Source organism: Dicentrarchus labrax, unplaced genomic scaffold (assembly GCF_905237075.1).
Source record: "Dicentrarchus labrax unplaced genomic scaffold, dlabrax2021, whole genome shotgun sequence".
In the NCBI taxonomy this organism is placed as follows: domain Eukaryota; kingdom Metazoa; phylum Chordata; class Actinopteri; family Moronidae; genus Dicentrarchus; species Dicentrarchus labrax.
The window spans coordinates 9,478,584-9,491,859 of NW_026136717.1; the positions used below are offsets into that span (position 1 = coordinate 9,478,584).

The window sequence follows — 13,276 nt, forward strand, 5'->3', positions numbered from 1 at the left end:
TACTGTTTCCGGTTATTCCTCCTCTTACTCTTAAAATCAACTGCAGTAGAAATGGTTATGCAGGGGGTCTCTGAGGATTTATTCCTATATAAAACTGTAAACAGAACAGATACTGCAGTTACAGTCCCCCCCCCCCCTCCAGCTTTCTATGTACTCAGCAGAATCTCCTGTATCGTAGTGTGGTGACTCATGTTGATGAAAAAACGGTGGTGCTTGGTTGTTGGACCAGTGGTCATTTGGCTTTTGTGATGATCACAGTGTTGCTTTTACTATGGATGCATTCTTAACTGTTTGTCCACTAGATTCCATTGACCCATAAGTCAAAGGTGGGTTTTTGCCACGTTTGCAATTTTAAATATTTAAATTTGTACTAAAACAAATAGTTCGATTTTGGTTAGTTAATCGACAGAAGATTATCTGTCAACAATTTTAAGAATCAGCCATTTATCAAGTGAAATTGCTGAATATTCTTGGTTTCCAGCCTCTCAAATGTGAGGATTTGCTGTTTTTCTACTGTGGTCTTGACCATCGGTCACGCAAAACAAACAATATGAAGAGATCTTTTGTGCTCTACAATATTGCGATTGACATTTCTAAACTATTTTTTGACATTTTAATCAGTTTATCATGAAAATAGTCAACATATGTTTCCAGAATGAATATAATTGTTGCAACTCTAATGATATGATCATAATATTTGATAAATGAAATAGTACAAGTATCAATTTAAGCAGTTTCAAAGTGTTATGTTTAGGGCTGCAATGATATTTAATTACTTGATAGTCATTTACTTTGATGTCTGTTGCCTTAGAGACTCCCTTACTGTGCTGATGGCGTATTGGCATTTGCCTTGTTTACCAAAACTCAGTTAAGCTGGCTGTAAACACTGAATACTGCAGATATTCCTAATCTGTGTGCATGCTGGTGTTCAGTGATATGTTCAAGTACTGGAATACATTATTCTGTGGTTGTCTAACGACAGCCTGGAGATACTGCTCCTGCAGGGTTTGACAAGGCAGGCTTTGCTGTTAATGAGTTTTCTCGTGTCGTGTATTGGTGGAAATACCAGTTTAATAATCTCCATTCATTTTTCATGTCTGCTCCTCCCATGATGCAAATAACAAAAGTCTAACTAAAATAAATGAGACAAATTGACTTAATTCTTTACACCTATACTATAGATTTTAGAGGAGGGTAATTGCCTTACAGTCTCTCAAACCCTACACAAGCTATGAGCATTTACAGAAGGGGTATGACCCTTATTATTAGGGACAAGAAAAGCCCAATATATATACAAGTTTGAATAATTTAGAGGCATCCTTTGGTACATATAGTACCGACCTGACTTGTTTGAATAAGGCCGTGGATGGCCAGTTGACAACAGACAGTGTCCTGCTCCACTCCAGCAACTTTCCAAACCCCTTTTCTGGATATCGTCAAGTAGGGAAGGTGAGTAGGTGGAGCACTTATACATCACAGTGAAGCACACTCCACTGCAGATGGGTGCTTTATAGATTGTGGCTCAGCTCTTGATGTTCAATTCACATTTTCACGTATCATGCACTTTCATTTTAAAGATTTAAAGGCCGGTTCACCATCCGTCTCTCCAGATGTGCTTTGTCACGAGCGAGCGTTTTTCTATCTTGGCAGACATTTTACTGCTGTTTAGCATGCATGCATGTCGCGAAAGGATGTAAATGGTAGTAAATCGTGCCCCCACATTTGATGACAAGCCACTGTCTGCAGCTTTACAGCCAATCAAGCTGCTTTCTCACAGGAGGTGGAAAGAGCTCTCCTGGTAATGGAGGCTCTCACTCCAAGGCACCTGCAGTTCGTGTTTTCTAGATGGATCAATACATCTGTCAAACTTTCCCCGAATGGAGGCTATTTCATGTAAGTCCTGTCGTTGCTGCAGGGTGCAACATGAAAAAGTGCAAGTTCCGTGAAGGTCTCTTTGGAACTTTATATTCGAGATGCCGGGTTCATGCTGAAGGGTGAGATTTTTGGGAAATAACACCTGTATCTATTCCCTTCATCTGTACCAAGCTTCAAAGGGGTTGTAAGGCCAAATCGACATTGTTAATATTATATGGTGCACTACTTAGATTTTAGATCCCTCTTTGCCGGAACAGCGGTGAAATCAGTCCACACTTCATCAAGTAAACTCTTCTGGTGGGCTCAAGGGTACTTAAGAACAGTGTCAGGCTAAATCATTCTGCGTCAAGGCTACAGTTACTTTGATGCTTAGTAGCTATATCTGTCTGTGCTGTAGGAATTAACATGATTATTTTCAGTTGAAGAAGATGGTGTTTGAACAGGACCCTGGAGGCTGCAGATACAGTAGTATAACTTCAGCTACTTTTACTTGAGACGTTTCCTCTGTTTTGTTTAAATGTCAAGAGGTTCTGGTTTACTTGAAAATCTTACATAAATTAATATTCATTGCATGTTCTGAAAGTATAAACCCTCGTTTTTTTTTTTCCAGATATCACTTGCGCACTTTTTTTTGTCTTTAAACATTACCCACACATCCTTCAAGATTTCAACATTTGTGTTTGCATTGACCCCGGCTTCCATATCACTTTTTGCCTTGACCATACTCATTAAGCTAAACATGACTCATGTTGAGAGATTTTCCTGACTGTATATGGACTTGGAATGTGGCGATTTGTTCCACACATCACACTTCAGCACTCAACAGGGGGGTGGGGGAGGCCTTGAGAGTGATCTGTGAGTTACTTGTAGGCTTGTAGGACAGAAATATGACTTTTAGTGAAAGCAACGCATCTGAATGATGATGTTTTTGTCAGTGTTTGTTTGTCGATGTACATGGACACTTACATGTGCATTGTGTGACCTGAAAATACTCCAGTGTAGCTGCTCCCAGGCGACTTCAGGGGCGTGTTTGTTTATCGGAAACAAGGATAGAAATGGAAACCAGCGGCTGGATGACAGTTGATGGAGTTGCACACGTGTTGTAATCGAGTGTTCTCTGGGGGTCAGTGGGTGGGTGGGGCTTTCAAAATGTGGTCCAAATGCACATGCAAGCCAGACTTGGGGATTGCATGTGTATTGGTCTCTAAAGCTTTCTGTAGCAACAATTGTAGAAGCCATATCTGTATGGGAAGGAGTTTAACATTTATGGCTTAGGAACCTTCTTGTAAGATGCCATGTCCTTTTTTAAAGGCTTGCCAAAACCAGAAATATGAAGCGATGGTGTCAAGAATTAAATCAGTGTTAATCTGCTCTATGATAAGATGCAATTGTTAGCTTGTCCGGCTAACTATCTTAGCGTAGCTTAGCATTACTAAACAAAAACAAGCAGCATATAATTAAGTACTATTTTTTGGGGGGTTACAGGTTATGTTAACATGTGAAAACATGCCGGAAGACTGTGTCTCTGTACAGGTGTTTTACTTATTTTGTGCTTATGCGCACAGTGCAGCCATCGTCAACTCTCTCCGCTGTCTGTTTTCACTCTGCTGTGTGTGTTGGTGTCAGCCCCACCCACAGTGAAGCACCACCGCGGGCGGGCCTGAGCTGCTGCTCAGAGGCGAGACAGACAGTGGTGGAGAGTTGCACACTCACCACGCCACTAAAAGTGCATCAACAGCCCCACGACCAAAAAGCCATTAAGAGTATTTTATCAATGTAATCTACACAAAAAATTTACTGACGAGGAAAAAAGAACACTCTGTAACACTGGGAAAGGAAGAGATATTTATTCCAGACAGGGACAAAACTTAAAAAGATTACAGAGAGAGAAAAAGCCATTTTATAGCCTACTTTGTTATTTAGTAATGTATAAAAAACAGTAAGCAACAGTTTTTTTGTTAATACTACGCAGAATTTTGGGTTTTGCAGGTTTTTGGTGCAGGGCTCTCGGTATCAGCAGATGCTCAATATTAAATAGGTATTGGGGGCAAAAAGACTTAAGTAGATGCAGTATCAAACCATTATCAGACTAGTAAATTTCTGGTATTGTGACATCCCTACATCATAAATTTCCTGTCAAAGTGTGTTTTTGTCCAGGCAAAGTATCCGAACAGGGCTCTGCATGGAACTTTTCGCTTTTAAATGTTCTCTTATTACACTGTACTTTAGGATAATATCATTGTTTCAGGATTGTTTCAAAACGAGTCAGTCTGAGTTTTCAACTAGCTCTTGCAGCTAAAGATAATTAGTAAACTACCGTATCTAGTTATGATAAAACTATTGTCATTTCAGCCAGAAAAGTAAACAGCCGCCAGCTTGAATTGGGAAACCTACTTCTGAAATAATTTTCTTCATAAATTGATAAGCTGTTCAATGCTAAATCAGCTACTCTTACCATTATAAACAGCCTATGTGCTTACTGGCATAGCATTAGTAACTAAAAGGGCGGGGCTTAGCGAACGGTCAATTAAAAAAGCAACTCTTCTTTAGGGACTACAAAACAATTTTAAAATTAATTTTCTGTTTAAATTAGTCTGTCACGTCCCCTGCCAAAGCCTATGAAAGCAAGTCATGTCACAAAGGCACTGCTACGCCCCACAGGTACCTTGTAAATTATTCACCTAATTGAGACACTGTACTAGTTCTCTGTGCTGCTCTGACCCAGTAAGAAGTTTCACACGATACTTCAAGTCCTTGAATCTTTATTTTTCTGCAAGCCCACTTTTTATGCCGGCCTGTGGAACAATCCCCTCACTGCTCATTCCTGTCCAGAACGTGCGTGCGTGCGTGCGTGTGTGTGTGCTGCCATAACACACCGACAAGAACTCCAAGGTCAGAGTCTGCAAAGACTCTACATGGAGTAGGATTCACCAAAATAGACCTGTCTTTCTGTCAAGTGACCTGTGGAATATCAACCCCCGTTTTCAGTGCAGATTTCAGCACAATCTTATTTCACACCTGTGCCTGTCAGACTGATGGACGCGTAATAATGAGAAACTGCACGTCAGTGTTTTCTTAAGCAAATTCACTATAGTAATACAACTGTTAACAGTTGAAGATTTGAGTTAATGACCGGCTTTTCAGATGGGAGAGCTTGGCATTGATAGATGAGTGCAATTGAGGTACAGTATGGGCTAATTAGTGGATAAAATGATGCACTTGGCTAGTCTTAATGTCATCACAGACGCTGTCAGTCATTATTAATACTGACCTTGACATTTTGTTCTCACCAATCTCACCAACCTGTGCTCCGCAGTCTTCTATCTCTAGACTTTTTAATATTTGCAGTGTATTTGTTACTTCGTCAACCACTTCCCTTATCTGTGTCTTAAGAGCCCATGGTGTACCATTAACGTCGTCCATTACTGTCACTCATTTTTTTAATGTTCAATTACACATGATGTGCCAGGCCCATAATGTACTGTCATTGCTGATTCATTGGTGGACACTTTCCCCTTAATTCTCTTTTATTCCCCTCCTCCTCCTTCTCCTCCTCCTCCTTGTGTGCTTTCTATCTCTCTTCTTCTTCTCCTCCTCCTCCTCCTCTTGGGCCAATCAGGCCACACCTCCATGGCAACCGTCAGTGAGTGTAAAACATCCACAGATGGTGCTGAGTAGAGCAGAGCAGCAGGCGCACTACGAGATCAAGTGTGGGAGTGTATGTTTGTTTGTGTGTCTGAGAGATAGAGGGAGAGACTCATTGGATAACCACTGTATTTTGAAGCCAACAGAGTAGTCTGTAGTACACAGAAGAAGAGTAGGACTTTGTTTGCTCAGAGGAGTTGCAGAAAAAGTCAGGAGGAGTGAATGTTGGAGGAAGACAAAAAGAGAGAAGCGAGACAAAAAGAGAGACAAGCCCCCCCACCTTCCCCAGAGAGCAGGAGGTAAACCGCCGGTAAGCAAATATTAATGACCTGACATAAAAGCACACAACCATCCCTGTGTTTATCAAGACAGCCTTACCTTGGAGCCGTGCACCAGAGGAGCCTGGACATATATACACACACCCGCGCAAGACGAGCCCCCCTCACTGCTCCCCACTTGCTCATGATCATCACTCCCGCCACACGCAGACACAAGGGCCACGCTGACACAGCCAGAGGAGTGTAGGAGAGAAGAGGACACTCGCCCTGTCGTGGGACTTTGTCAAAGTACTAGTCTTCCTTGGATTTTTTTTTGTTTTTGTTTTTACCCTGAAAGACAGAGTCGTCCTTTTGTGCTGACCTTTCCAAGGCCCCCCCCCCACCCCCCTACCCCACTCCAACCCCAGGAGCAAAGATGAGCTGCAGGAAAAGGTGCAAACGGGAGATCTTCAAGTTTGCACAGTACCTGTTCAGACTCGTCACGGGCACGCTCAACACCGGTAAGGCTCCTGGTGGACTGAGAGGATTTTTCCTGATCTGCGTTTCCATTTGCTGCAGTTCTCTTAAATCTGCAGTGATTTTGTGTTCTCCTCTTGGCATTTTGGTCAAACTCCTGCAGTTGATTCATGTTTTGACAAAAGTAGCTCATTACAAAGTTAACATTTGACACACGGCACTCTGTTAGGACACTTGCATACCATCAGCGCCTCGCAGTATTTAGGTTGTATATACATTTATGCTTGCAAACTCTGCTAGAGCATTGTGAGGATTTTGAGAGTGGGCTTGAATTTATTACCTACTCTGCACCATAATTTGTGTGTGAGTGTGTGTGCAAATGTAAGTGTAAAAGGACAGAAGGTCAGACTATGACTAGAGGCAAAGGTGAAGTCATTAAAAAAATTATAATAATAATGATCAAACAGCCTCTGATGCAGTCTTTGGCTGTCAAAAGCACAATGTCATGTATTAAAAAATTTCACAAACGCATTGGTTCTGTCAGCTCAACCTTGTAGTCACCTTAATAATTTTTACCACTGTAACTTGCAGATTTTGTCAAAAGTTGTCAGAAGTCCAATCTTCATGTCTACGTCACTTGTTATGGGTCTTATCAGCAAAAATATTATCTGGAGCAGTATGCTGATGCCGAATCCTTTTGAAATCCTCCCCAGAAGCAGAAGTTGTTTCACACTGTGTACGTACACAGTAATATTCCTTACTACTTCTGTATGTACCTGTATCATGGTGCAAAGTGTAATAGATTTTGGTTACTCCTTTTGTTCTGGGCGCACACGCACCAAGAGCTTTTGTAATAAGACTGAATCAATGGTATTAACAAGATTAAATCTGGGATTATAGTGGATTACTAGCAGATTATTCCATGAAGAGTCCAATACAGGATACAGGTTATCCGCAGTATCATGCACTGATCATTGGCACATATTGCTGGTATGCATCAAAGTGGTGCTAAGGATTATTTACATATATCATCAAGACAGTAGCACGTTGCGGTTGCTTATCCTTAGACCTTACAGTTATTTTTTTTATACAGATGCTGGGAATACACTAGTAGCATAATTAACACCTTTTGCGGTGCATGGTTCCTGTCTCGTTCTTGCATTAAGTGAGTTCTCGGGTAAGTTGTTGATTATCACGCTGCACGAGTGAGATGGTGCTAAACCACAGAAAGGTGCTAGATGAACATGCTTATGAATTCCAGCGTGATTGCAAAAATTTTTTCTAGTAGGGGCTTCCAATTTGTTTCATGTTTTGCCAGAAAAGGGTGGACTTTCTGTTCTGATACATTAGGGAATATTTCCATACAGCCATGACCTACTTTGCACTGTGTCCTTGACCTTAGAGACAGAGAGAACCAGTAGGGAGGTAGCTATAGAAGAGTCTCTCCATCACTGGGATGCCCTATAAAAGGTGTAGATGGCTTCAGCTTTCTAATCATAAAGATAAATATAGACTTGTGGGAGATACCAAGCTTGGAGAAATTCATCTACTGTATCTGCCCAAAGGAGTATGGTTTTGGTTTCCATAGCTACCAGCAGGTCGTTTTGGTCACATTGCAATTCCCACTTGGTCATAACATGATTAGTGTATATTTGGTAGTAATTTCTTTCAGTGTCCTCAAAGCTTTGGTTGATAAAATGTGGCATTACTTTATACTGCGCCACAGGCTACAGTGTTTGTTTGGTAAAAGATTGTGGTCTTTTAATGTCAGTGTCAGTACTTATTAATTATTGATCACATTAAATACAAGCCTTGACATATTTCCCTTTGGACAAAGCCCAATAACTGTAGGCTTGCTGAGTTAGAGAAACATTCTTTTTTTATTGACCACATTGCATGAAGAATATTAGTTCGGTTGCTATTCAATGAACCTCATAGACTTAAAATATACTTAACCCTCCATAATGATGAAATATGGGTATGCGTATACTCATGTGTTGAATATATACAGATGGGTGTTACAGATATTTAAACAAACACAAACCTCCTAGTCTCTGGAACCCTCTCCATTCTCCCATAGGTGTTCAATTGATTCACATCATTTTCATGCTCATCAAACCATTCAATGATCCCATGTGTTCTGTATGAATGCGATCACGTCATGTTTCTCACTTTCCTCTAATTTGTCACCCATCTGTACGTACAGAATTTTATTTAATTGGACGTGTATTGATTTGAAACCAGCATTACTATAGCCTATTTTTCAGATTTGAACATCATAAGATGACGAAGACCATGTCAGCATATGAAGCAGAGTATGATGTTGGGTTATGTTTGGGTCTTATTGTCCTATTACAAGCTCTGTGTCCAAAAAAATGGAGAAAGACATTACACCTCTAAAATTCCGAAACCTATTATTAGTCATTCATTAGGCAATTTCCACTTGAGTGGATCCATTTCTCTATAAACACACTATATTAACTCATCTTACACAGGCTGTGCTGCAGATTAATATAAATGGAGTTTGACCATACCGAAGCTGGCTCGGGCATATTCGAGTGACCAGGGGACGAGAATGATAGATGGAGTCGGTTAGCAGACCATGGGATTTTAATTGAGATGTTCATTGTCCCAGAACAGCTTCACAATCATTGCTTCATTGATCATGGGGTTGCTAAGGCCAGCACAAACTCATAGTGTAAGGTTGAGGGTAATGTACATGATGTAACAGAACGAGCCTGGGCAGATTGTGCTGTACATTACATCTATAATGTCATGACTGTTTTTTTTTTTGTCCTCAAAGAACTTTTTCTCTATATAGATCTATGACCAAGACATATGTTAAGGTCCAATTTTGACATTGTTATCCTACACAGCAATATTTCTAGTACTGATATGTATTCACATTCCGATTTGATGTCTTGAGCACAGGAAATCGTTTATTGATCAAAACTGATTTAGAGGTACAATGGGGACAGTAGGCTACCATTCATATTCATGCCACAACCACTGCCCAGTAGGCCTTAATTTTTCAGGTGTAGGAGGGAAAAAATAAGGGGGAAACAAATCACAGATGCACATTATTCCAGGTTATAAATCCAAACAGCAGTGTCAGCACATATTCAATATATTGCATGTGTAACGTATTTGTTGCTCACACCAGGGGAAATCTTTGTCTATTCCAACATTTCCAACAGATCCTCCTTGAAAGATGGACAGGGAGAGCTACCGGTCCAGCAGAGTATCCATCAGGATCATTTAGATGTCCTAAAGCTGGGTGATTTATGCTGCTTTCTTTTAAGTGACATATTCTCAATGTCGATTTGGTCTATAGTCAATACCCTTAGTGTCCAGTGAATAGGCTTTAAACATGTCTTTTCCACCTCCATTCCACTAGATTGCATTGTAGTACTCACTAAATCTGCCACTTGCTCTGAATCACAGCAATACTTTTTGCAATCTTCCACGACATCTCGACAGTTTGCTTGTTCCCTGAGTGTTTGCCTGTCAGGCGTCTCCGCTTCTGTAATGCATCATCCCTTTTTTTCTCATCAGGAGTCCAAGCGTTTTGTTAGACATCACAGGTACATGCCCTCTCAAACCCCTGCACTTACTTTTTGGAACGAGACTGGTGAAAGTTTTGTTGGTCGGACTTTGCTTTGTGCGATCAAAGCTTTGATGAGCCTCTGAGCTTTTTAACCTGCTTGTATCGATTTTAAGTAGTTTGATTCAGCTTGTAAATGCAGTTGTTTTTTCTTCGCTGGAAATGAATATTTTCTTGGCTGTGTTCTTTATAATGGAACAATGCTGATTGTAATGTCTCTGAGCTTTCAAATGATTATATATTGGGTGTGCAGAGCTGCAGTAAATGCCAAACAAGCATTTATTTCTTCCCTCCCTTCCTTTTCTATTGCTAAATCAACTAAATGGGATTTTTTTGTTTGTTTCTCAACAATGCAAATTATGCTTGCTTGCCACCAGTGTTGGTTCCTGGGATTTCGTATATTCCACTTCAGTTACATTGTTGACCGGACTGCAGTGGCAACTGGGCGAGCAGAGAGACGCCTACACCCTTTCACCCAGGAATATTACCAGCTTTTCTTACCCCCTATGAGGTCATCTTAAAGATGTTGTTGTCCTAGCTTGTGCTGTGTCACCCCCAATGATATGGTCCCCACCAGGTGCCTCAAACAGTCCGTCTCTGTCTGTCAGAGCGATGGCTTGAAGTCAAGGTCCTTTTGAGGCAATGTAGTCTGAAAAGTAGGAATAATGTCTGTCAGAGAAATTACCTCTTAATAAACCTTTTTCATCTACTGCTTAGAATAATTTTTAAAGTATTTATGTTGAATTATTGAAAAAGTTTTTAGGCTTCTGTACTTCTACAGTAATTATAAGTTGAAAGACGGTCTTATCTGGTGCCAAAGAAACTAAAATCAAAGAACAAAATAAATCTCCTGCAAGAAAGAAGTCTGTTAAGTTAAGACGTGGAGACACAAGACAATGCTATAAAAAATGCACTCGCTGACTTTTCAGCATGTACTTGGGAGCATGTGTGGGGGCCTGCCCAATGACGCTAGGGCCCGTCTTTGTTTCCCTCTCTTTGGTTTCCTGATGGCTATTAGCAGGTCATGTTCCACCTGTCCCATGAGGACAGCACGTTCAAAGCCCATAATCCCTGACCAAACACTGAATATTTGATACCCACAGGCAGGTTGGCATCATGTCTGAATGGCAAGAGAAGAGTCGCTATTTAACACTGCTTGTTTTTACTCTGTTGGCTGTGGTTTCGAGTAGACAGTGTAGTCGTAATGTATAGTGTAGACTGTCCTCTGTAGAGTGATAAAACATGGCCCATGTGGACATTTATTGTTAGCTAATGTTAGAAGTTCATTGCATCTTTACTAATAGAGAGACCTAATAACTTTGGTTTATGGATTAACTACCAGCCTTTGTGCCACTTCTGTAATAAATTGCTAAAGTTTATATACTTTGCCTTCTCTGCAGAGCTCATAGAAATATATGGTTGAACAAAATGACCGAGGGAGCTTTCAATAATTACTTTTAATTTTAATTTTGCAGCAAGTTCAGGGCTTTTCTCTTAAATTCAACATAATGTCCAAAAGCACTTATTTTTTATGTTTTTAAATGAAGTAGTATGTTTTCCTTTTGTAGTAGAATATTTCTGCTGTGATGTTTGGACAGGCGCAACAACAACAGATGGCTAACCATGTTGCATAATGTTTCCTTTCACGCACAGTGAGCTAACATGGCATCTGCTTGATTCACCTGACAAGCATCTGTGTATATCACAGCCTGAAGTTTGAAGTTTATGTTCATACCGTGAAAAGCTTGATTGCTCACTTACATTTTGCTCACAATCCTAAAATGTGTTTAACTTCTCATATAGAAAGTATAATCCCACCTGGTAAGTGAGATTCTTGCAAAAGCTGCAAGCAAAAGCAGGCAATACTTGGTAACACTATAATCAAATCACAAACATCCAAAGGGAGGTTTAACAGCATGGACTCTTTGTACTCAAAACTTCCTTTGAGAACACTTTGAAAAGAGCCATTTTAGGGACATCCTGTGTACCTTTTTTTTATTACTGCATTTTCAGGTTGGTTTCACAAATATATGTGAGAGGAAAGTAATGAGAATCCACACTGTCGTTTCTGTCACTACGGCGTTAGAAAACACAGTAATGTACAGTATCTTAACAAGATGTGTTGTATAGTCTTACATTTGGATGCTGTAGTGATGCAGAACATCAAAGCATCTCTGCCAAGCCTCTTACATAATGGAAAAGATGTCGTATCGTTGTCGTCTGATAACGGCTTTCTTTTAACCTTGCACAATGACCTTTCACCATGACCCCTTTCCTAAGGTTCAATGCCTTTGGCGCGAGCAAAATAAAACCTTTGACTGTGATATCTGTATCCATATCAGCTTCCCAGCAGGGCCAGTTTACTGTCTCTATGTTTCACAGTGTACCGGCCTTCTTCTGGTTTCTGGTTTCTGCTGTGTTGCCGTCCAACACCAGAGCAGCACAGATTCTTTGGCTCGTACGGTCAGTACACACAGTGCTTGGCTACACTACGGGCATTATCGGAACTTGCTGTTGATGTCATACAGTAGCTAAATCCCAGGTTGGTCCTTTGCCTGACTGAAAAGGAGTGACAGGCTGTTCATGTACTGCAAAACAATCCGGCCTAGTGTTATGTAAAAGAGGAAAGGGAGACTGTGCTCACTGTAGTGGAAAATTAATGTCACCATCTAGTTCGGTCTACAACTCTTTGTAAAACCGGAGTTAAAATATTCTTTGACCTTTCTGCTGTTGAGGTCAGGATTGGGAAGTGGTTGCGCATGAATTATTGCAGGGTTAAGCCCTGGGTCCCTCCATCATCACTTCAGAAGTACCCAAAAGACACCAATGTCAATGCAGATGCGGTCATTGAAGCAACTTTCTTGCTGTGGTTGCACAGAAATCCCTCTGTCACTTACCATCCCTACAGTTCTGCACCTTGTTATTAATTACTAGATGTAAAATGAATAATTAGGTAATGATGAGCTTGTCATAAAAATGTCACCCTCATAACTGAAAGCGTGATTAAAGCTTTATGTCAGGGGACTCCATCCTGAATTTTTGTGTACTGTAGGCCCTCAAATCCGACAGGTTCTATTACTGAGATGAATGTGTTAACCCAATTAAAGTGACATTCAAGTGATTTAGTATTGAACTTCTATAAAGTTTTGGGAGATTAAGAAATTAATGATCAAAATCAAAGCAGCAATTTATATCCTGACTTGGACAATTCAAAAACAAGTGCAGGGGGTTACGTTGATGGGGGCCAGTTGTGTGGGACTGGTGAGCTATTTTATATACGATCCAGTCCAGTGAGTGAGTTACAGGACTATGCGTTTGCAAGCAGAACGTTGCAACTCCGAAGTTATCACTGTGGCAATTATTTTATGTTTCATAGCAACGATCATGAGGTAAACTGACACCGCTGAAATTAGAAGGT

General features: G+C 40.6%; 1 protein-coding gene across 5 annotated transcripts in view; it reads left to right on the plus strand.

Moving 5' to 3' along the window:
• The window catches only part of kcnip4a (potassium voltage-gated channel interacting protein 4a), a 137,669-nt gene that overhangs the window by 40,849 nt on the left and 83,544 nt on the right, over positions 1 to 13,276 (plus strand). The window contains exon 1 of one of the 5 annotated variants that reach the window (XM_051428817.1): positions 5,561 to 6,298. The exons of the other annotated variants lie outside the window; for them this stretch is intronic. Within the exon in view, the coding sequence (XP_051284777.1) occupies positions 6,214 to 6,298 (85 nt within the window). The 5' untranslated portion in view covers positions 5,561 to 6,213. Of the gene's footprint in view, positions 1 to 5,560; positions 6,299 to 13,276 lie in introns of those variants that run through there. 5 annotated transcript variants of the gene reach the window in all.